This window comes from Salvia splendens, chromosome 1 (genome assembly GCF_004379255.2).
Source record: "Salvia splendens isolate huo1 chromosome 1, SspV2, whole genome shotgun sequence".
Classification (NCBI taxonomy): Eukaryota; Viridiplantae; Streptophyta; class Magnoliopsida; order Lamiales; family Lamiaceae; genus Salvia; species Salvia splendens.
In genome coordinates this window covers 47,030,460-47,056,156 of record NC_056032.1, presented here as the reverse complement: position 1 = coordinate 47,056,156, position 25,697 = coordinate 47,030,460, and the positions used below count along the sequence as shown (strand labels likewise).

Here is a 25,697-nt window from a genome sequence, read left to right as displayed (position 1 = left end):
TCCTTAAATCATTTTTTTATTTGTCCTTAATCACGAACAAATATAACAGTTCAAACTAACACAAAAAATAGCAAATATTACTACTAAACTTGAAAATGCATTAATGTACACGGTGATAGCCACCGGACACTAATCCAACGATGTATAACTCTCTACGAGCCTCGTTCTATCAGCCGGTGTACCACCATGTAAAAATGTTACAACAAACAAGCATACGACTAGAATACATTAACTTGTACACTTCATACATTCACTAGTGTTTTCGCTCCCATTTTCCTTCACGTCTACCATCGCGTTCTTTCCTGTCAATTATCTGGCGCGATTTGCTGCCCCTGGATCCATGCCTCTGACTAGATCCAAAACTAATGGGCTGCCCCTCCATGTCTGGATCCCCAACACTACCTGTATCACCTGAATCCTTGCTTCCATCAAAATTTTCTTCATAACTGCTGCCACATTCATCTGTTCTTTCACGCGATTGCAGATTGATGGGAAGTTGTCCCGAGAATGAGCCCCTGCCAGGTAGAGCTGTTGTGGTAGCATCAGCACCACGACTACTTGCTCTTAAGCTACCTTCGCCCCCATCCCTGCTTGCTTCTCTTTCACGGTACCTATCCCGTGTTCTACTGGTTAAAAGCAATAAAGGTCACTTCACGAGAAAAAAGTCCTACAATTATCATGAATCTTACGTGGCTAAAAATGCTCGATAGAATTTTTATCTTTTCAAGATTACTGTTCATTCATGAGTTACCAACGCTCAGAGGGATCACTTTTTTTCCATTTCCCTTTCATGAGCCTCAAAAATTATGTTTGGGGTTTTTCTACCATACTATCAATCTCTCTGCAGAACCATGGCTACATTTTAGGGATAACAATATGAGAGACACCATGATAGTTAATTTCACATTTGCAATAAAGACGGCAACCTTAAATCGTAGCAAAAATAAGTATGCTACTCTCTCCGTCTACAAAAAATAGTCTCATTTGTGGAAGACATGGGCTTTAATGATAAATTGGTAAAGTAGGAGAGAGGGGGAGAAAAAATGAATTAAGTATGTGAGAGAGGAGAAAAAGTGGTTAAAGTGTGAAAGAAAGTTTCCATTTTTGAAATGGGACTATTTTTTGTGGTCATCCCAAAATGGCAAAATGAGACTATTTTTCGTGGATGGAGGGAGTAAGAAACAAGACTTATAAATCTTTTCAATAGAATAAAACTCACCTAGTTTGACTGGAAGATGAAAATTCTCGTCTAGAAGGTCGGACTCCAGATTCAACTTGCTCAAGTTCCCGCTGGAGATCTCTCTACAAAAAAAAATTCATCTCTGTTAGTTAAAGAGCGACATGATTAGATAAATGAAATTTGAGAAACACGGATATCAAGTATGGAGAGGAGCTCAAGTTGAACTCTCCCATTTATCAAGCATATATAACTCAGGAGCAGGGATACAGACCAAAAGTTTGTCAGGATTCAAACTCATTATTGAAATATAAAAGCAAAGAAAATCTCAAAGAGAGAATAAAAGGGAAAAAAAACAAGTTAGATAACATAGAAAAGCATAATACATTCTAGGTCAGGATTGAAAGGCAGATAAAGCAGAACGCTCCAACAATCAGAATGTGTGCCTAGCAATGCACGAATGAAGATTCATAAGCAAGCAGTTCTCATGAATTTCATAAAATCTACTACCTCCGTCCAAAGGTAGATGTCACATTTGGGAATGACACATGATTTTAGGTAGATGTCACAATTGTTTAGTGGAGTAATAATGAAGAGAAAGTGTGATTGGATATATTAATAGTTACTTACTTTTGTCCAAAAGAGGAAATGTAACATCTTTTGTGGGACAACAAAAAAAAGGAAAGTAAGACATCTACCTTAGGAAGGAGGGAGTACAAATTAGCTTATGATTATATATTCTAGTAATCATGGTGCAGTATGATAAGGCATTCTATTAAGTTATCAGTTACTATTATATTTTCTATAGGGAAATTTCAACATGACCCAAAGGCAGACGACTCATGATCCAAGGATGATTTGCAGAAAAGTTGGCAACTGGGATGAGGCATGTAAATATGACTCCTGAATCATAAACTTCTTATTCATTAAGTAGAAATGAAAGCACGATCATCTTGCAACCAGTTACTATAGTAATCCTTGCCTGAGCCTGCTTTTCTTTCTCCATTTCAAGATTGTTCCGTAATTCTCTAGTTTTTGCTCGTTCAAGTTCAAGCAACTGCTGTCGCTCGAGCTCCTTTTCTACCTCTTCTGCTCTCTCTCTGATAATCCATATTGCAGATTTGTCACTACAAATAATATTCACATACTACATATATATATATATATATATATATATATAGGGGTGCATTAGGTGCATCCTTTCTTAAAATGGCAACGTACTTCCAACCTCGTGCTGCCACGTGGCATGTAACATGCAAAATTGTAAAAACTACCATGTAATTGTAGATGGATTTCTGCAGATTGCATAATAAATCTAGTCGGATTGCATTAACAGATAGTTTAGTTTTGTATTAGACATAAATTGTCTATAATGCAAAATAAATTGTGTTGTCTATAAGGCAAAATAATCAATATGTCTATATTTATAATGCAAATTAAACAGTATGTCTACAATGCAAAACTAAATTATCTACAATGCAATTTGTCTATATCTATAATGCAATATGCGGAAATCCATGTTCAATGTCCATTAATGTATATTGCATTTGTAGCGTTTATAATTTTGCATGTTAAGTGCCACATGGCACCATGAGGATGGAACTTGGAAGTACGTTGTCACTTTAATATTAGTTGTCATTTAAGTACATCCCTATATATAAGAAAGAGGTGTGATCCGTTGCTAACTCTGTTAACTCATCAATGCAGTGTATTAAAAATGTCAACAAGATAATATTGAAATGTCAACAAGATAATATTGAAATGTCAACATAAATTTAGTTCATATTTTAATACATTGTGTTGACATTGATATTTAAAATGTCAACACAGTATATTAAAATGTCAACACAAATTTTTATTGACATTTTAATGTGATCGTGTTGACATTTTTAATACATTGCGTTGATGAGTTAGCAATTTAAGAAAAGTTAACATTATAACACACTCATATAAATATAGGGGTGTGTTAACATCAAAACCAATCTTACATGTAAAACGTCATTAAGGAACATTAAACGGCATAAAATGTACTCTACATGGTTTGACGTTTTGACAAAAGATAGGGTTTTGATATGAATACATCCCTATATATATATATATATATATATATGATAATAAACCAGAAAAAAGGTGAAACCTATCAAGCTTCTGAATGAGTTCTGCTTCTCGTAAAGTTGCCTCTTCTAAAAATTGTTGACGGGCACGCCTCAAAAGAAGCTTTTGTTGCCTGCGAGCGACTATTTCTTCCCTGAGTTTTGCCTTTTCTCTGGTGAAAGAGTCCAGAAAGGACAGTAATAAGTACTTGATTATTCAAAATATTGATGTGGCTATACTCCTGGTTGTATTCTATTCATTGGAAAAAATAAGTACTTAACATGAAAAAAATATTAACAAAATAAAGTATAAAATGTGTTGACAAAAATACATTATTTATTAATTTCATATAATTCCACATATTCAAATGGAAACGTATGCATATTAATATATATCTCATTAAACACTAATGTTAGAAGACTAGATATGAACAAGCATTAACAGCACTTACATAGATTTAATTCCTTCTTTAATTTGTTGCAATCGAAGATCATCCTTTGAATAGGCTGCAAGGAACAGAAATGAGTATAAAAATTAATTAATCTAAAGTTGCACAAATAACATCTCACAGAATTAGTTGGTAGTACACTATCAAGTGGAAAAACTACTATTTGCCTCATATATTAATGACAAGATAAATCTCTTTCCGCAGATCTGCTCCTAAATAGCTAGTATTAGTAGTAATATTACAGTAAGAGAAAACTACATCAGAGGCAGCTAATATTACTGGACATAAATGGTAATTGGCGCCAATCTTTGAGTTTGAAGGTTGAATCAGGTAGTGGGTGCTCCTTTTGCAGAAATTCCATTTCCATTTGAGCTTCTTCCAGCTCCTACAAGAATAATAAGAAATTACTACGTGGTATAATTTACTAAAATAAGCAATGGTTAGGGTTCAAAGGCTGACCATGAGCCTCTGTTCAGCATCCTTTGAGAAGAAGTCCAAGTATGATTTGGTAGAGGTTAAATTGCCAATAACCTGGAATTAATGAAAGATAAGTGGACGCCAAACCATAGTGAAGTGTAGTACAAACGTAAACAACAAGTCAACTTAAGTTTCATTTTAAAATTTCAATATTCATTGTCATTTATTTGAAAGCTGCACAAGTTTCTTAATATGTTTGAAAAAGCTACAAATAGATTATTGAAATTAATTTTAGGGAGAAAATAATAAATTCTGTAGTATCAATTAAGAGCAATTAGCAAAATGACACATAAAGTTGCAAATAAAGTAGTGAATCATTGATGAATACCATAAGAATGGAATCGCGGGTTGTTAAAAAATCAGGAAGTTGCTGCTTTGGAGGAGTTGAAGAAAGCACTTCCCTCAAGACCTACGTCCAAGTAGAAAAATGAAGGGAATGAAAAAAAAAATATTAAGTACATTGGTAAGTTCTAACGGAAACAGAATTGAAGAAGAAACATAGAATAAAGAATGAAGATTCAGATACTGATAATTCAATTGAAGGTTATTGCATTTGGACCGTATTTTACCATCTCAAATTATAAGCCCTGTTGGATATTATAGTGTATCAGACTGCAATACCTGTTTAGCCTGTTCCCCGTCGCTTTTAAGACTGCATAGTGCTTCACAAGCCTTTTTCTCTAGGCTGGTGCAATACCTATCTACAATTAATAAGAAAAATGGAATACTTTTAGATATATGTCTGACAGCTTTAGATTAGCTATTTTTGTTGATAAGGTGTGTGAGGATTACCAATTTTAGACATTCCAAGAGCTTCAATACTTCTCCAAATACTTTCTGGAATCAGTGAAATATCTTCAGATGGACAATAAAGAAAAACACTGGCTATGAGCGCCAAAGAGAATTGTGTAAGTGGGCCATAACGTGTTGGTTGTGAAAGAGCTGTCAAACACTGAAGAATGTTGTCAGCAGATGCAAGAAACGATTGCAGTTTAGACCTCGCAGAAAATGGTATGAAGTTGATAAGAAGCGCAGTTGCATTTGTTCTCAGGAGCAGTGATGTATCAGAAGATGCCATCAAGGCTACGTTGTCCCATGTGGCTGCAACTAAAGAAGATAAAATCTGCTCATTAGCAGAAATGGGCGAAACAGGTGTAGCTATAACAGACTCGATCGTTGACGATAGAATTAACTTTCCACCGTCAATATCCTTGCCCACAAGTCTGCCCAAGTGTTTTAGTGCAATATATCGTTGTTCCGGCTCAGGATGCACAAGCATGGCACAGAAAAGATCAACCAGTGGAACTTCATTCTGACAGACCTTATAGATACCTCTTGCTAACAACAATTGTATCAGCTTGTCAGTTAATATTCTCCAAGAGATGTTTGGAGCACTATTAGAAAAATTCTTAACCGCTAAGCATACGTCACTTATCACATTATCCAAACAAAAGTGCTGGGGCACTCCCAGGAGAGAGTCGAGTAACAGAGATGCAACCTCCCAACAATGCTTATCCTGAAGCAGTAAGATCTTTTTAGATAGTCCTTCAAGACTTGTCCTCCAAATATCTTGCACATCATCAAAAAGTTTGCTTGGATGGAGATCCTCTACTCCTGAAGAGACAGAAACTCTATCAGCAATCAACCATAAGCACCTTGAGTATATCAAACACTCAGCACATGTGGAGGTCAGTTTCTTGGACAGTTTATTATGTAGTCTCCAGCACTGTTCCAAGGTCGGACTGAGTTTCGAAATAATGGCCTCTATTTCTTTTGGTAATGTCTTTACTTCTTCCAAAGTCAATTGACAAACCTTTTGACTGACATCAGCAACTGGTTTATCTTGATGCTCTCCAGATACATCAGTAGGAGAGGGGGAATAGCATATATCATTGAGAAACCAGGAGGAGAACTCAGGACAACCATTAACAAAGCTAATGCTAGCATCGGAATCTGGAGAAACTTGAAGTGGAATAATACCCCAGACTTTAGAAGTAGCAATTAGTAGGTCTCTGCAGTTCTCCATGAGAACCTGATATGCGCAAATATAATCAAGCAAAGAATTTGTTCCATCAGATGAGGCAAAATCGGCCCATAACAGGGCGGACTGTAAGAGTTCTGTTTTCCTCTGGAAGGACAAATTACCAAAAACAGAAGCTAGAACATATATTGTTAGTGCCTGGCATTTTCCTTTTTCCACAGAAGCGCCTAGATTCTCGCCAGTAGAGTTTATAAATTTAAAGAGCTCACTGAAGCATAAAGATTCAAAATTCTGACATGATTCATCTACTAATGAATCTTCCCCGGTAGGCACCTTATTAAGGGAGTATGCTATAATGGGCTTTAACAAATGCAATATCGATTCAAGAAACGATACGTCGCAGTATGATGTCTGACAAAGGGATACAAACACTTGCACCACTCTCGGTATCTCTGGAACCATTGCTTCCATATGCTCAACTACAATGGTTTCAAGAATGTAAAGGACGACAGCTTTTGCATTCTTGGCAACAAAACCTTTGTAATAATCAGGCTTGTCTTTGGATAAGGCCTGGGTATTCTTACTCTGCACAAAGGGACTTAAGCATAAATCAGAAAACCAACACATTAGATCTGGCACCATATAGGTAGAAAGAAATTTCATTTGCAGGCCAACTGCCTCCAAAATAGTTTCACCAAAACCTATAAAGTCTTCCTTCAAATTAGGAAAATATTTGCTGATAACAGGATACAAGACATGAAAAGATTGCCATCTATCTTCACATCCTAGACCCTTGCTTCCATCCTCACAATTTATATCTGGGTGAATACTCAATTTCTCAATCTGCTTGCCCATATTTTTCTGATCAGCGATGTTATCAACTACAGAGAGGTCATCCGAGAATATGGATAAAAGATATGTTAACTCTGGAAAATCAGAAACTAGGAAGAGACGGTCATCAAGATATTGCTTGGAATTGCGCGCAACTGCCATCCATCCAAAATACCTAACAATCGGGAAAGGAGAAGAAGAAAAGGCCGGTACTTTCTGCAGCCAGACCAAACTAGGAACAAGATTCGAGAACCGAAAACCATTTCTGACATTAACTGGTAGTACAGATCTTTCATCATTGCCACTTGAACCAATGACCAAGTTTTGAAGAAGAATCCAGCAGCGTTGCACCTCATGCAGCTTTAAATTGGGTAACTGTGGGTCGCCTTCCAATGATTGGTAACAAAAGGATGTCAAATGCATGTTGAAGGATTTAGCAAACTTTAATATCACATCAACCACAAACTCAGGCGCACAGAATAATCTAGTTGCAGAATGCAACAGAAAAAGAAGGCACCACATTAGAATCTCCTGCCTTGGATGCTGCTCCTGATGTGAGTCTATCTGCAAATGGTGTATCAAGAAATCGCAGAGTAGTGCTTGATTCTGCCTAACCAAGGTAATCGCATCTGCTGAGAGATTATCCTGCTGGAACAAATTAACAGCATCCTCGCCCCCTTCAACAGACAATCCCAAAGTTTCGCCCTCTGATGCCACTTTGCGGTACTTCCTGTCTAAGTCAGCTGCCTCAATCAGGATTTCAAGAACAACTCGGTCCCTTCTCCTTTCAATATCTGCAACAAGCTTCAAATCATTATCTTTTTGTCCAAAAAATTTCTCCATATCTGCTGCTCCGTGATTATTAGAATTTCCATGGTAGATATTGCTCACACTGGATAAATTGTCCTTGAGATAGACCATAAAGTAGGGATTTATATAACATTCTGCAGCAAGAAGCAAAGCATCTATGGCAACGTCATGACTCTCCTGAGTAAACTTTTTCTGGGAGATCAAGTTCAGAGCTAAACGCCTAAACTCAGAGGCCCTTAGCTCACAACCTCTATAATTTGTGAGTTGTGAATAATCAGCCAGCAAATTACTGAATTCAATACCCTGGTCAGCATCATTTCGAAACTGGTTGACTGAATTTTTAAGACTGGCGTTGTTGACCTCTAAACTTACATTCAGATGGTTAGAATATGAAATATTTTTGTCTGTGCTGGATGGAATATGAATGAGAGACATTCTATTCAGTTCTGGTGGAGCAAAGAGAAGGTTGACATCCTCCAATACATCCACTTTCCCGGTAATGTCAGTAATATCAACCTTTGTATCAGTAGTCTCTTGGCTATTTGACCGAGAAGAGATTACCCCATGATGAGAAGAAAGAGGTAGAGAAGCTAATGACTGTGGTTCCACCTTCCCAGGAGAAGGGAACTTGCGATTGTCAATATCAGGAGGTAACTGCATCTGAGAATCCAAAACTGATAGAAGTACACTGCACACAGAGCACTTCAAGGTGTTATCAATGTTAAATTGCAGAAAGAGATCAGTAGCAGAAAGGCGGAGCATGAGGAATACCATAGAACATCCAAGTTTCACAAAACAAAGGCTTAGCATAAAATATACTTATGACTTAATAAACTACAGCAATATAATAGCAGAAATGCTATAATCCTCATGTGAATTACGAGCAACACTAATGAGCTTATTTCAGTGAACATCACAAGCAAGGAAAACTTATAGTCCCTTGAGTCCTTGGCATTATTAAGTTACAAAAAAACTGTATTCCTGCTATATATTTCTCTTATTCAAACCAACTTCCTGCTGAACATATGGCATGTTCAAATAAAGGGTGCCTATCAAATTATGCAGGGGCATACTGAAACCAGGGAGAAGATAACCCCCCATGAGTTCCTTCTATAACTGGAAACAGTTTGGAATATTTATGATTAATTGAGATGTGTCAACACGAAACAGTCAACTAGATCACAAAATAAAGGGTGCCTATCAAATTAGTATGCAGGGGCCATACTGAAACCAGGGAGAAGATAACCCCCCATGAGTTCCTTCTATAACTGGAAACAGCATGGAATATTTATGATTACTTGAGATGTGTCAACACGAAACAGTCAACCTAATCACAAAATAAAGAGTGCCTATCAAATTAGTATGCAGGGGCCATACTGAAACCAGGGAGAAGATAACCCCCCATGAGTTCCTTCTATAACTGGAAACAGTATGGAATATTTATGATTACTTGAGATGTGTCAACACGAAACAGTCAACCTAATCACAAAATAAAGAGTGCCTATCAAATTGGTATGCAGGGGCCATACTGAAACCAGGGAGAAGATAACCCCCCATGAGTTCCTTCTATAACTGGAAACAGTTTGGAATATTTATGATTACTTGAGATGTGTCACCATGTAACAGTCAACTAGATCACAAAATGGTCACAACCTCTAAAAAAGAAAGCAGATAGAAGAGATCTCTAAGCAAAAACTCATAATCATTAAATAACTAATTAATAAAGGTGCCAATTTTCACAAAAATGAAAGCCCTGCGTACCAAATGTATATTAATTCTTATATGCTATTACCTAGGAGCAACAGATACACGTCTCCATTCAGCCTCAAGAGACGGAAGTACCGCAGACTTCCTTACCGCTGTGCGAATGACATTTATTGCAGTAGCACAATTCTTTTCTTGATTTTCACTAAAAATGGAAGATACATTTCCAAAGGCTATCATGCCCTTCAAGGGGGTTAAGGAAGGATCCAGATAAGGTTCGAGCATCTCCACCAAGAAAAGTAACTGGTACTTAGCCTCCTGAAACATGTCATTATTAAGAAACCAGTGAAAGAATCATTTAGTGAGAATTTTTTTCTTTGGGAACAGAATCGGAGCCGGACAAACTTAAAGCAATTTCAACACTTTGTACATTAACATGTTGCTAAAAGCACTACCTTATATTTTGCCATAATATCATCCATGTTTCCAGATAGCATCAGGACAATATACTTGAGGGCAGCACGTGCACGGGAGAATGAAACATGAGTGCCCTGTAAATGATAACAGTCAGGCCTTAGTTAGCCTAAGCATTGCAGGTCTACATCAAGAGAGATGGTTGTATTAAATGGACCATCCAAATGGGAACAGATAAGTTACACCAATTCACCGTTTGAACTGCTCTAATGGCCAGACCTAGTACTCATCTCTAGCAATATGGAACAGGCCAAGAAAAGGTACGCTGATGACACCAATAAAACAGCTTACTATAGATATATGCTATTATGTAATAAGACACCAGAAAACAGATGATAGATTTATATATTCCAGTTCACGTTTCTTTCCCAGTCCCAGGTCAGAATAAGCAATCAGAAATACGAAAGGAGAAACAAAAGTCTGTCTTTAGCTTGAACCCTCTCTGGTAGCTCCAATTTCCAATAAAACAAAGATATTAAGTACACAGAATTGAAAGGAAAATATTTAATATCATCTGCAACAATAATAGCATAATAGATCATGTTCTTTTATACTATTTCCTCAGAGAAACAGGACTACTCCACTGAAAAAACAAGAAAATAAACTATAGTCATCCAAGAAGAATGGAATACCTGGATCACACACAGAAGGTCCTCCAAGAGCTCAATGGTCAAGTCCACCTTCAATCAAGCACATTACAACAAATTAAAAAATGGTAACCCAGACAAAATATATGTGGTCCATTCTATTATGACAATACGCATAACCTTTGCAATCACTTGAGCAGTCCATGGTGCCAACACACCACAGCACAGATCAATAAGAACACACGCTGCTTTAGCCTGCAATTGGAGATGAAAGTTGGTTTAATATTATGAACTAAACGCAGAAGCAAATGGAGTTGCTATGGGATAATGAATTTTTTACTCCTACAATCCTCTCTGCTACATAAAAACATATAATGTTAATTATGTTATGCTACATCGATGTGTTTAGTTGACCAACCTATCACACATATGAAACTAATTGGCATAAATACGTAGTAAACGTGATCTTATCATCAGACTTGAGAAGGAAGAATAATAATATGAATATGATTGCTGTTAAATTGTTAAGTTTCAAGAGTTAACCAACTCCTGAACAGGCAGCAAGTACAACTTCTATGCTTGGACCACCTGCAAATATATCAAACACAACCTAGCCTAAATTATGAAAGTCTTAATGAGTGCACAAGCTATGGAAATGAGTATTTCATACAACTGGGTGGGGAAGAAGGTGATCACAGCAAAGAATATGCTTAGTAACTGTTCCTTTTTAACAGAAATTATCATCAATTTTATTCAAATCATAAGAAGTAGCATAACCAACATGTGATGGTGAGAAAGATGCTAAATAGCCAGCACAAGCCCGAAGTAAAGGACAGTAGATCGCTGAAGATGAAGTTGCCACAATCTGCCATTACAATTATATAGATTAAAAACTGAGTGCACTTCGAAAAATGTTTCAGCAGAACATTGCACATAGAACGCATGATACCTGAGAAAGTGCATTTTGTACAAATGGTTGTTTCCAAAGAGAGAACTTGTCATCAATCTGATAAGGACTGCTTGAATTAGGTCGAAGTGCTGTAGCAAATCAGAAGGGGCAGAAGAATTGAGAAATGCCATTGAGAATTAAAACATCCTTCCAAATAACAGATTTATTAAAGTTTTAAGCAATTACAGTTTAATATTGTATACATTCGATAATAATATCCATTTAAGACTTGAAGTGTAATTCTGAAACCTGAGTTGGAGTAAGTATAAAACATAGCATCAACATGTATATCATAAGTCCAAAACATAGCATCAACATGTATCTCCAAAATCCAAACGTGAATAAGTTCATCTTTATTTGCAAATGGTTGAATTGTACCAATTTAGATGAGAATAGACTTGAGAAAGAGACCTTTATTTCAGTCTTCTTTCAGTTATTTATGTGGGTTTGTACTTTGTATAAAAGTTAATGCAACTCTGATAAGCATATAAACTAGGGAGCCCCAACTTAACCCAAAGCCATGGTGAAAGGTGAAGGATTGACTCCCACTTATACGTCATTCCACACTTTCATGTGGAACCGATGTGGGATTCGTATCAAACTGGTAGTATTATATTTGAATTCGACATAAAATCAAAACCAAAGAACTGGCTATCTAATTTCAACTGAATCAAACTTACTCATATTAATATTCTGATACAAACAGACAAGTCATACTTTACAATCGAGTTTTAACTAAATAGGGCCACTTTCCCACTACAACCACAGTGATTTATATCGCCATACACATCTACATAAACATCAATCAGCCAAAGGCCTAGAATTTCTGTGATAATCTGTTACCATTCTTTAAAACCCAAATCATAAAGCATTCAGAAGTCTACAATGTAAGTAGATCTAATTACATGTTACAGGAGGAAATAGTATGGTTAAATAACAAGGACCTGTAAATGGATGCAGTAGTAGCTAAAAGAACTAGCTAAGCATCAGTGCAAAGAGATAAGGATGATTGAAAAAGTAGTCATAGACTGGCAAAATTCTTGAAATGGTACTATTTAAGAGCTAGATTCCCGAAATGGGATAGTACCATATCAAGAATTTTCTGTCAGCCTTCACCCTGACAAAATCTATAGAACTTTTTTGATATTTTTATTTAAGAGTGAAACAATCTATATCTTATTTGGAAAAACAGAATATTACAGGAGAACAATATTATAGTTTTGATGTCAGAACTTAACATTTTACAAAAAGGGCTGCGTTAACTCAAGGCTCATTAATTCTAGATAGAAGAGTGGTAGTAGCAGTAGGACCTGGAAGCAAGGCTTGAATTAGTGGTAATGCCAGCCAAAGATCTGAAGTATTTTCAGCAAGCTTACTACAATGTGATGGCTGAAACAAGAACAAACCATTTGCTAATTACACTTTGATAAAAATTCACTACTTCAGGTTCAATGCCAAACAGACCAGATCAGGCTTCATGTAGCAAACCTGGGAAGTGGAAGCATAAAGAACATGCACTAGTCCTTCTTCAACAGCTGCAGAATCTAACACGTTTAGGCATGTGAGGTCCCAAGAATCAAATGGAATTTGAAATTCCTCCCCCAACAATTTCGAGTAATCAGGTAATGAAATAGGATCACGATGATCAGATTTAGGAGTCTCATCATGTACAGAAGATGTAATCTCCGAAGCTAGACCAGAAGCAGATAATTCGTGCATCAGCATAGGCTCCATAAACTTCAAAAGAATTCTTGATACCTGTTAACATCATAGGCCTCAGAAGCAAACCTATACAAAAACCAGGATATAAATAAGGAAGTAGCACGCATTTCTCACCGTCCTGCAGACATTCCCCAGGTCCAAATCTTTATAAGCCTTTCTGAGTAGTAAAAGGACTGCATCAGCACGGAAAACCAAGTGCATAGATATAGGTAGGGAAGCAGACAATGTAGTCCTTGATCTCCTTGGCTGAGCATGGAAGAACAGAAAATTGCAATTAGCCATAAACATTGAATCAAATGTAATAAGGTGCCAATATGGAACATTTCAAGCACAAATTGGTAGGAGCATTTATACTACGAATTTCAGAAGAACATATTCTCATCCTTTTTTTCCACTAAATCATGACTTGATTTCAGGAAACCTTTAATGCTTTAATAATTAATAGTATACACAAGCCATAATTCTTATCTTCTTTTTTTATTTTCTTTTTTGTTTGGGGGGTGGGGGTGGGGGATTATACTGTGGCAGTGTGGTCATCACAATACAAAAGTCTCGATGCTTCCAAAATCCAATCAATGACAAACATGCCAACACTCTTGTTACAGTCTTTAATATCTGCAATGTTGAAAATAAAATTAAAAAGCTAACAGAGTCAGAGCAGACGCTTAAGAATATCACTGTCATCGTCAGCTTAAAACTAACCGTTTTGCAAAGTAAAAGAAGTAAAATTATCTGAATTGTTTTACCCCTTGTAATATATAAAATGGATTATGCAAAGAATTTCAGCATCAATCTGTCTATGGGGAGTAATTTCACAATCTCACAAGACACACATAAAGAACTTAAACCAGAACTGAATCACAAAAAGAAATGGATTGCTGATCAGGAAAAAATCATAGAACTTGTATAGCTCAACTACAACTATGAACAAGATGCTCATCTTTTTACATTATTGTGATGTATCCGAAGTAATTGAACTGAAAAGAATCTCCATTTCATGCGAAGCAAATTTCAAAATGAGTACCAGACACAGAAAGAAAAAAAACAAGGAAACACAATTACCAATAACAACATTAGTAACAGGAATCACACATAGTCTCAAAGAGCTGACAGCATCACAAACATATAATATAGGATTACTATTGCAGTACCTCAAAGTTTGAGGAAACCGTCAGGGCAGTAGACGACATATTGGTCTTAGAAGCTTCATGGTCAGAAAAATTAGGAGCCAGCCTTGCATTCTCTCTGTCATGTTACGACAAACACTCTTTAGGTTTAATGTTTAATGCTGAACAGCTTATAAACTTTTCTGGTAATAATTTGATGTAAAGAGTGGTATCATTTGAGGTTCGAGACACTTAATGCTGGCAAGTCATTAAGTAAGTTGATTCAGCATGGTATGTTACGGCCAAGAAAACATGAAAACAAATACCCTTAAGAAAGACTGAACAAAAAGATCCTAACATAGAAATCCGGAGGGAGTCGGACAACCTCTTAGAAATCGAAATCATATACTTTTACATAGAAAGGATAGATCAGTCGGCAATTAGCACTTTTAGCAGCCTCAAGTATACCTTTCAATATGCTATGGCACAGGATGGAAACTCAGATGAGTGACTAATTGGTACTTTGAATTCACAACAAATGTTATAATGACCACGAGGGATTTCTTTTCAGTAAATTAGCAAGAAGCCTTGCAAACCATACCTTTTAGCAAAACATAGGATAAGATGACTTCTTTTCATATAGCCAATCTCATATTCCTCCTATTAAGGATATCTCGCTATGTGCACCTCTCTTAACTTCACTCAACACAAACAGAAAGATTCTAACCCAACCAGTTCACAACATCGGCTTCCCCAGTAAGTAACTACTTAAGTAGATGTGGATGCATAGGTATTTCCCTATTTGCAATTAATGGCTATACATTGTAAGTAGCTTTAAGCATGTACACTGTTAAGCACCAACTCAAACTTGCAGGATACAAATTTAAGAAATTAAAACCACTGAAACCTATAGCAATAATTGAAATTTCGTGCTCAATGTAAATCAAGTATGTTCTCAACCTAGGACCCTATCCTGCTCCTTTAGCAACCCACCCAGCATAGACCATGATCCTAGTGTCAGAAACGTCACTATGCTTCTTGAACAAGGCATTCTACTCATTCAGCAACACATTGCAAATTGAAGATCAGATTAAAATGTAAGGGATAATGACCAGATGAAACAGTAAAGGACGTGAACTACCAAATACCAATTTTCAACCTACTTCTCAAGCAGTACGCACTTGTGGCAGAATTGATTCACAGAGAACCCTCATGATATATAAATGATGCTGGTTAAAACCTTTAGTGAGAAAAGCATCAGCATGTTAAGGGAAGCTCTGTGCGGAACTTCGCACCTATATGCTAGGTTCATGTACCTTTCGCTTGCAATCCGAAGGATAGGATAAAATGGACCGGCAAGCATAGCCAGAAAACGCATAGTAGGTTCTGCAGCTTCTGCAAAGCTATTAAGATCAGCCTGCAAATATTAATCCATGTGTGCAATAAAACTTCAGTTACATGTAGACTACAACACATACTTTTCACTAGATAAACTGGTCTGAATCTATACCTCAAGGTGAGGAAGAAACCTTGCCAACCGGCTTGTAACGTCTTGAAGCAACTACAAACGAACAGTTAGAAAAGAGAACAATAACAGGATTATGAATAATGCATTAGCCATGTAAGTCAATGTTAGCTAATTCACCTGGAGATGCATATCCACAGCATCTTGTTTGTGTGATATAATGTATGGTAACAAGTAGTTAACAACAGGTTGGAACTCTGGCTCTAAACCAGGAACCGAAATCCCAATTAGCTGCAATTGAAAGGGCACTCGGGTTGTTATAAACATAAAATTTTAGCAGCATAGGTTTCAAATCTTCTGTCATAATTAACATTGATTTGTACTGTAATGGAAAAAAGTGCATTGCCAAATATGGCTAATAATGTGAAAAAAAAAATCGAATTGCACACAGAACAGAAAATTAACTGAACATATCTGCGTTAAATGCTTAGACAGTTACATGTTACGGCTCAATCATGATCACCTAGAAGCAAGAACAAGGAGTACAAATTCAATGATTACCTGAACAAAAAACAAAGCAATTGGGTTTCCACGCATACAAGATATCCGCACAAAGCGGCAAGGTGTGTAATTCATTGGGTACATCATGTCACGCCGAGGAGCTTCACAGCGGGGACGAACCTTAACAAAGGTCTCTGGCTGTCGAGTGAACATGTAAATTGGGTGAAAAAATTATCCACTTCAAAGTCACTAAGAAAATATATCATTCTAAGAATCACATGAGAAAAGTAAACTGTGAGTCCAAGGGCATAAGATATGAGGATTGACAAAACTTCAGATGCCAGGCAAAAGAATCGAAGATGACAAGTAAAAAACAAAGGATAAAAGAGCCAATGTGTAAAACAGTATCTAATATGTTCAAACAATCAAAATAGGTAAATTAGTCAGTCAATGCCATTCCGCCAATGGGCCACTACCATGCAAAGTTCATGGCAACTAAACCAGAAATAACTTGTGCTCTGATTAAAACAGAAGAGAAGATGAGATGTCTGTAACAGGAAATTCAATCCTAAAAAGCCCATGAAATTGCCTTTTCCCAATAGTAAGTGTGACCAAATAAAATATAGCACAAAATATAATCTTCCATTTATATTGAAAGAGAATTAAATAATTCGTCCTAGATATGGTTCCAAATACAAAATCACAGACAAAAGAAAGAAAAATTACAAAAATAATCATTAACATGTCTAGTCTTCTCTCTACAGGTGGTGAGGTGGGAGGAGGGGGTAAGGATATAATGTGATCCATGAAACCGACTAACTTTGGCATAATAATTTACATGAAGTAAAGTCCTCATCATTCTTCTTCGTGCCTAATAAGTTTTAACAAAAGAGAAAAGATGCGACGAGGAAAAGATGTGACGGTGAAAAGATCAGATTTTGTACACGATCAAATTAGAAGATTATATACAGATACTAGGCATACATAAATTCTCAAAACTCGTGTTAAACAAACCTTATAACGTAACCCAGCTGAAATTTCCCATTCCAGAACTGACTTATTATATATCCGTATGTGCGAGAGCAGACATGGTTCCTATGAAGGAGAAACACGAAAGCATTAGACAACAATTGCAAGTGTAACATATTAGCATTAAAATTTCCAGGTTGTTAGCTGAATTAAGCAGTGACTGAAGTAAATAACCAATTAAAATTCAAAATTTTAACACCCTTTTTGCAAATACAAGATATAAAATATGTGGCAGCATCCCAAATTAAGCACAGGCTCAAGATTCTCTCACACCAACCACTTGAATCAATAAACTAAGCACAATCAACTGAATTCAAAACAAGAATACAACACTAGAATTCAAAGGGGGGGAGGAAGAAAAAATTCGCATGAGCAAAACATACGTCGAGCTCAAGCAAGATCCACTCTTTGGTGTTAGTGGCGGTCGACCAATGGTTGCGGAGGTCTGTATCGAGCAGGTGAGCAGCCTTCTGTGCAGGTGATTCTCTAGACATCGCCTTCACTTTGTAAACCAATGGCTTCACCCTTGGCTCCAACTCTACCTCCATCTCCGTCTCTCTCTCTCTCGGTCTCTCTCTCTAGATGTAAGAGTAAGTATATGTATGTGAGAGAAAGTCAGTATATAATTCGGCGCTGCGGATTCTTGGGGGGTTTTACACTGGGAGAGAAACTTGCCTTAGTCACCCCTTGAAATTCAATTTTTCAGAATTTGAGAAATCAAGATGGTTAAGAGCATCCACGGTGCGGATGTCTAGGCGGACATCCCCGCGGACATTCCAAAAGCATCTTCTGTCACGTCATAAGGACTTCCCACTGCACTACCACGTTATAAGGACATCCCAAGGACATCACGTCGGACTTTCCACAATAATAAAAATTCACAAATTCACCAAATTTAACAATTTACAGAATTAAACAATTTACGGAAAAGTATTTAGAGAGAGATACTCATTAATACAAGTGGTGCAAATGAAATGAAATTCAACGAGCATAGAATTTTCAAAAAAAAATAATAAAATAATCGGGACGTCCGCACGGACGTCCGTGGAGTCAACGCAATGGCGGACGTCGCTACGGACGTCACGGGAATGCCGCGGAACTCCTGTGTCCGCAGCGGAAGTCCGTATCCGCGTCAACGCTGCGCAATGGCGAGCGTCCCACGCGAAACTCCGGCACGTCGGCCGGACGTCCGCCGGGACGGGCGCCATTGTGAATGCTCTAAGACCGTGTTTAGATGTTGGACTAGCACATGGTACTAGTACGGTATTAATTTATATTCAGTCATTTTAATCATTATTAGTACTACTACATATTAAGTACTTTGCATCTCTTTTATTTTGTTGTAGCATTGGATGATTAACTAGTACTACTACTGATTTACAAGTTAAGTCTCTTCCAAAGATATTTAAATGATACAGTAAGATTTCAAAAGATTTTATCAACCGATAATCACAACAACAAAAATCTAAATAAAAACATGAAATGCCAATACGCTTGAATCTAGTCAATCTCTATGGCCGACTCCGGTGTCATACCATCGCCTTGAGTATCAGGTACATTTGCCTCCAGTTCAGGCAGCAAATACTCGATATTCCTGAGGATGATGACTTTGAGCCTAAAACTCCCTGTGTTTGGCTCCATCACCTCGAATATGCAAGCATCACTAAGTTCCAGTTTGTTATCAGGGTTTAGGTTGGCCGTGATGCCACACTTCTATGGGCGGAAGATCGAGTGTCCAAATGAATTTCTCCACGAGTTCTGCAAACTTTACAGTATCCAGAAGAGACCCCCTAATGCGACTAAAGAGGATTATAGGTTGCACGCACTTCCATTTGCGTTAAAGGGTGAGGTCAACACATGGTTACTAAGGTTACCAGCCAACTCTGTCCGCACATGGGCAGACTTCATATTGTTTTTCTTGGACTACTTCTTCCCCGCGAACAAGGCTAATTCTCTCAAGAAGGAAATTCTTGCATGCAGACAGGATTATGATGAGGCTTTGAGCCAATATTGGTCACGCTTCAAGGGATTGCTCGATGCTTGTCCGAACAACCGAATGAGCGAAGCAGAGGTCTACAACATGTTCTACGAAGGAGCAAATCCAGAGTCCAAGGATTTGTTGAACTCCTCAAGCGGGGGAAATTTCACCAAGAAACGGGTAAGCGAGGCCAGAGAGATCTTGAGAAGATTGATTGATGCAAAGAAGGCATATGATTCCCCTCGTACTATCCTTAGAAGGGGAAATGTGGATGCAGTAAACGTGCAAACTAAGGATAGGATGGACGCTAGGATGGATAAGCTGGAGGAGACGATTCTGACCGCTTTAGGAAAAAATAATCCATCAGTCCCAGTAGAGAAGGCCAAGCAAATGCCCGGCCCGGAGGAAGGATACCAATGCTATGGGACTCAATGGGAGATGGAATGTCAGGCTCAAGTAAATGCAGTGGAAAACCGGAACCAGAATAACCAGAACACTAACTGGAACCCTTAGAATATCAAAGATGCCATGTGGAGAGATAATCCTTGTTTCGGATGGTCGGATGGAAGCCAAAATCCGACTCCTCAACCACAGAACACTAATCCACCTGAAGGGCAAGCTAACTGGCCTAACAGAAATCAGGAGGGACCGAATCACCAGTCTAACTAGTCTGCTAGAAATCAAGAAGGCCAGAACTACCAACAGAACTGGGCCAACAGGAACAAAGGGGGGGCAGAACAATTGGGGAAATAGGAATCAGGGGAACCAACCCAACTGGGTCAACAGGAATCAGAACCAACCCTCAAGCAACTATGTTCCATCCCATCAGTGGAACTACCAGGGCAATAATTCAAACCCTCCAGGCAATTACCAAGGAAACCAGGGACCGCATGTCAATTACAATTCAAACTAGGGGCAACAAGGGAATTTCAACTCGAACCAGGGATCAAATTCAAGTCAGCCATATCCCAAGCAGCCAAGGAGTACAGATGATATAATGGGAGACCTACTCAATTCACAACAGCATTTTCATAACAACATGCAGGCCAGTAATGACTTAGTCCACAAGTTGCAAGACGCTCAGCAAGAATAGAAAGCCACAATGGATATGCTAGCCAAACATATGTCTCAAATTGCCACCTCGTTGAATGAGATTCGTGGAAACGAAGGAAGAATCCATGCCTCAGTGAAACCACCGGACAGAGCAAACATCAGTCAAATCACCTTGAGATCAAGAAGGGAGTATAAAGGGCCAACGATGAACACTGATGAGCAAGGAACGATTGTGATGAGTAAGGAGACAGATGACACGGTTCATCAGAAGGGAAACACCGAAATAGGGGAAACCAGAACAGAGGATGATCCGACCTTCTTGAACCCAGGAACTGAAGTGGAAAATGAAGAAGTGAGGAAATAAACTGAAGAGTTTTTCAAGGGAGACTCCAGCAAGACAGTTAAGCCATTTCCCTATCGTGGGGAAGCCAGAAAAAGGAAGAATGATCTAGTGGATTTCATGGAAATTTTCGGTAAACTGGAAATCAACCTACCATTTTTACAGGCTCTGAAATTACCTCTCTTCAGTAAGTTTATCAAGGAGTTTATTGCGGGAAAAACCAAGCCAGACGGGAAAATTGTGACCGAGGAGAACATTTCAGTAGTGCTACAAAAGAGGAGACTGCCATCAAAGAGAACCGACCCGGTATGTTCACTTTACCTATTTCAATTGGTAATGTAAGAGTTGAGCATGCAATGTTTGACTTGGGTGCGTCAATCAATGTGTTGCCTCTCTCGTTTTACAAGAAATTGGTAGGAGTAAGGTTAGTTGATAAGAAGGTAGTGATTCAATTGGCTGATAGATCATGCATAAGCCCAGAAGGTGTGTTAGAAAATGTGATAGTTAAGGTGCATAACTTCATGTATCTAGCTGATTTCCATGTGATTAAGATGAGTGAAAATGAATCTGCTGAGTCTAGCGGAGTGCTTTTAGGAAGTCCATTCCTACGCACAGCTAATACTATATTTGATTTTTTTGATGGAACAATTTGTTTGGACTATCATGGGGAGAAATTCACTTTTAACATTGATGAGGCTATGAAGAAACCTTTAGATGTGGAAAATCTTCATGATGTGGATATTATTAACCCCTTGGTCCAAGAATATCTTGAGACTGAACTCATGCAGGAACATATTGATAATTCAGAGTTGAGTCACTCAATTGATAAAGAGGTGGCAGGATGGTGTGAGGCAATGAATACTCAAGAGTTAACAGATGAGGAGTTAGTGGAGGCAATTCTGGAGTTCTATAAGAATCCAAAGTCTGCCAGGTCAAAGGGATCTGCCCATCTAGCCAATGTGGAGAAACTGCCAGATCGGGAGGATTTGACTGAAAAGGAAATGGAAAAGAATCACCAGCCCCAGGAAGATAGTACATCGAAGAAAGAGCTGAAAACACTTCCACTGAGTCTGAAGTATGCTTAGTTGGAGGAGCATGAAACATTCCCCATTATCATCAATAGCAACTTAACCCAGGAGCAAGAAGGTAGATTATTGGAAGTGCTCAGAAGGAACAAGAAATCCATATGGCGGACTCTATCAGACCTGGTAGGTATCAGCCCCGATCTATGCATGCATCACATCCGTTTAGAAGAAGGCGCGAAGGCGTGTCGGGATCCGCAAAGGAAGTTGACCCGAATATGAGGGAAGAAGTTTTGAAAGAAGTGTTGAAACTACTGTCTTTGGGAATCATTTACTCCATCCCAGAAAGTGAGTGGGTAAGTCTGGTACACATGGTACCGAAGAAATCTGGGATACAAGTGGTGAAAAATGAGAAAAACGAACTAGTGCCCACGAGATTAGTCACTGGATGGAGAATGTGTATCGATTACAGAAAGTTGAATACAGCCACGCAGAAAGATCATTTCCCCATGCCCTTCATCGACCGAATGCTGGAGAGGTTGGCTGGGAAACAATACTTCTGTTTTCTCGATGGTTACAGTGGCTATTTTCAAATACGTGTGAATCCAGATGACTAGGACAAGACCACCTTCAGGTGTCCGTTCGGCACGTATGCCTATCGGCGAATGCCTTTTGGGCTCTGTAACGCACCTGGAACCTTCCAGAGGTGCATGATGAGCACTTTTTCAGACCTATTAGAGGAGTGCATAGAGATCTTCATGGACGATTTCACTGTCTATGGTGATTCATTTGAGTCGTTCTTAGGACACTTGGATGTCGTGTTAAGAAGGTGTCAGGAGAATGGCCTCGTTCTCAACTTTGAGAAAGGCCACTTCATGGTCCCTGAAGGCATTGTCCTAGGCCATGTTATCTCTAAGAGAGGAATTCAAGTGGACAAGGTGATGTGTAATTTTCTAGCTTTTATATTAATGGATTAATAACACACAAGTTTAATAAAATAGCTCTAATATTACAATCTATCTGCAAGAGTACAGAGTCGGCTGTAGTACTTCGAGTGTCGAACCACAGGGAGGCGTAGATTATTTAATTCGAAAACAAACAAAAGACAAATTTAAAAGGACTTTGTTTTGAAGGTTTTGATATCTATAAGCTAATGATAAAATTAAGCTGCAAGTTAACTAAGAAAAGACTAATCAGATGGGAGAAACATGTCACTCCAAGTTGCTCATTAGACTTAAATCATTCTACACCTATATCAAAAGCACATATTTGGGATTAATTAATCAACCTAATCGCGTGCACTGAACATGTTTGCCACATATAATTCACAGTTAGCTGAACACTTGTTCCATGAATTAACTTCCAACGATATTAAATTCCTGCGAAAGTGCAGGAATAAAATATCATCTACTATAAGAACTTACCTAATCCATTGTCAAATTATTCTCTGAACAATTCAAATTCAACAACACATCAGTTGATTAGTCCATCCAAGTTCATGTTAAAGAGACGATAAACAAGGATTAAAAATCTATAACGATAGAGGCCTCTAAAGTGATAGAGTCTAACATTAAACACATCAACGATGTCAAAACGTGAATTCAAAGGTGCAGATACGTTCATACAAGTCTAAATCATAACTTGGTGCAACATAAAGAGCTTAGCCTAAGCACATGGTAATAATAACAATTAAAACCGTAGGAAGCTTGCTCTTGTTGAGTGGAAATGAGATATGGAGATGGATCGTCGGAATGTTGGTCGGAATTTCTTCCTTCTCTTCTTCCTCCTCTCTTCCTCTCATTTCTTCTCTGTTTTTCCTCTCTCAATTCGCCCTTTTCTGATTCTTTTTCCCATCTTTTAATCCTTCAACTGCTGGGTCAACTGCAAATTGACGGTTAAAGCTCCGAAACGCCCGACCGGGCGGAATTAATAAAGACATTCGCCCGACCGGGCGAACTGCTACTAAGCTATCGCGGTGAAACTCCCGACCGGGCGTTCCGGGTCATGAAAATCACCCGACCGGGCGATAAATCTGTCCTCATGCTGCCTTCCGAAAATCACCCGGTCGGGTGGATTGTTAGGCGTGAAAATCGCCCGGCCGGGTGGCCCCTTCTGAGACCTTTCTGCACAGCTTTTCACCCTCCGAGCTTCCTTCTTTGTTTTACCATTTACTCCTCTTCCTACACCATAGAACACACTTTTGCAAGCATCAAACTATATAAATCATGTAAAGTTAGGAGAATAAGAATGTGCAATTTGATTCACATCAAATACCCCCAAACTTATTTGCTTGCTCGTCCTCGAGCAAGATCACAATAAACACAAAACTTTAAAGCTCAGCTCACAAAAGTTTTCATAAGAGTGAATCACATAGAGACATGAATGACAAAATCTAAACCCCCAACAATTCCAATCAAGATTTCCCACTCTCATGAACCATCACTTATCAACCTAGAACTTCAAGTCATGGTGCATTTCAAAGTAAGTCCAAACATGTGATCATACAACTCAAACCGTCATCATTGACTCGTCAAGCATTACTTACCACATAGACTCGCGGATTTCACATCAAACTTCTTTGACTCTACCAAGTTATATACAAAACATCCACAATGTGTCAACAATAAAGTCCAAGGTCTTAATTAAAGGTTGTAATGGGGCTAGGGATGAGGTAGGATAAATATGGATAGTGAGCTCAAAGGCTACACATTTGAGTGTCAAATTCTTTCTTCCTACAACTTCCTCCAAAGATCAAACAACAATAAATATTACAACCAAACTCTCACTCCCCCAAACTTGAGATCATTTTAGACAAGATCACATCTTAAAACAAAAAGAAGTTCTAACTTTATTTCTTGAACTTTTTATTCTTTTTTTTTCTTTTTTGATAAAGACCTCGACTTTTGCAAATTTGGAGGTCGTCTTTTTCTTTCTTTTTGTTTCTTTTTTTTCCTCTAAGAACTTCATTCTTTTCACCTATACATTACATCACGTCTAAAAATGTCTACACTTTACAATTCATCACCCAACACTCAAAACTCAAATCACCAAAGCTCAAACTTGTTTTTAGTACCCAAATAGTAGCAAGGTCCATTGATGAGGCTAAAATGAGGCTTATTTAAGTGGCTAAGTTATTGGCTAAGTGTTTACACAAATAATAGAGAATTAAGCTCAAAGTGGCTTCTAGGGGATCATGTATAGGACTAGGCATGTAATCATTTGGCCATGGAGTTCATCCTAGTGTCTTATCCTCCCATATCACACAAATGAATGCAAAGCACGCAACTCGGTAAAGCAATTCAATCCAAGATAATCTCCACAAGACATGCAATTTTCATACTCTCCTCAACTCAAGAAATCGGATGTAATCACAACATGCTTTTTTCAAATAGATTCATGCACAAATTCCATTCATCCTAAGCTTCAAAGATTAAGTAAAATCAAGCGAGATTTCCCAACCAGAAAGCCGAAGATCTAGCATGCACCCGTCAGCTACATGATTCAAAACACCTTTATCATGCAATACACCCAAGAAACATGCATAAAAATCATTCAAACTCAAACAACCCCCCCCAAACTTGAATGCTTCATTGTCCTCAATGCAAGCAAAGAAGAACATAAAAGGTAAAGGGATAGAAGATTCCCCCAAACTTGGCATGAAATCCATAGCATATGGGTGGGAGGGCGGGTGTATCTTCAATTGTAGGTGTGCTCTCTCATAAGCTCCAATGTGAATCCTATCTCCACGTTGCTCCTACAAAAATTTCTTTTTAAATAAGGACTATGTCCTAAATACTGTTTATGTGAAAGGAGGTGGAAAGTGTTTGTCTTGCCATGTTTTGTATTTGAATGAACCTATCTGAAGTGGATATGCCATGTATGTTAAATCGAATTCGGGTCTCAGTAGGGCCGCAAACCCTGCTCGGACTAGTGTACACCCCGTAGATCG

The 25,697-nt window shown here is 38.1% G+C and overlaps 1 protein-coding gene across 4 annotated transcripts; it reads right to left on the bottom strand.

Annotated features, from left to right (window-relative positions):
• Positions 1-56: 56 nt before the first annotated feature.
• Positions 57-18,045, bottom strand: LOC121757114. Of its 4 annotated transcripts, none has more exons than XM_042152608.1 (26): positions 17,739-18,045; positions 17,341-17,421; positions 16,387-16,524; positions 16,006-16,116; positions 15,871-15,921; positions 15,677-15,777; positions 14,406-14,499; positions 13,369-13,500; positions 13,021-13,290; positions 12,843-12,921; positions 11,533-11,621; positions 11,365-11,448; positions 10,764-10,838; positions 10,629-10,676; positions 9,978-10,073; positions 9,611-9,840; positions 4,989-8,506; positions 4,818-4,897; positions 4,525-4,605; positions 4,179-4,250; positions 3,999-4,104; positions 3,723-3,777; positions 3,315-3,443; positions 2,160-2,277; positions 1,220-1,302; positions 57-626 (listed from the first exon to the last, which is right to left on the bottom strand). In XM_042152608.1, the coding sequence occupies exons 1-26, from the start codon at positions 17,901-17,903 to the stop codon at positions 254-256; spliced, it is 6,459 nt and encodes a 2,152-aa protein (XP_042008542.1). In that variant the 5' UTR covers positions 17,904-18,045; the 3' UTR covers positions 57-253. The 4 variants fall into 4 exon arrangements, with proteins under 4 accessions (XP_042008542.1, XP_042008550.1, XP_042008556.1 ...); XM_042152616.1 differs by having other exon boundaries at positions 57-623; XM_042152622.1 differs by having other exon boundaries at positions 57-611.
• Positions 18,046-25,697: the final 7,652 nt, after the last annotated feature.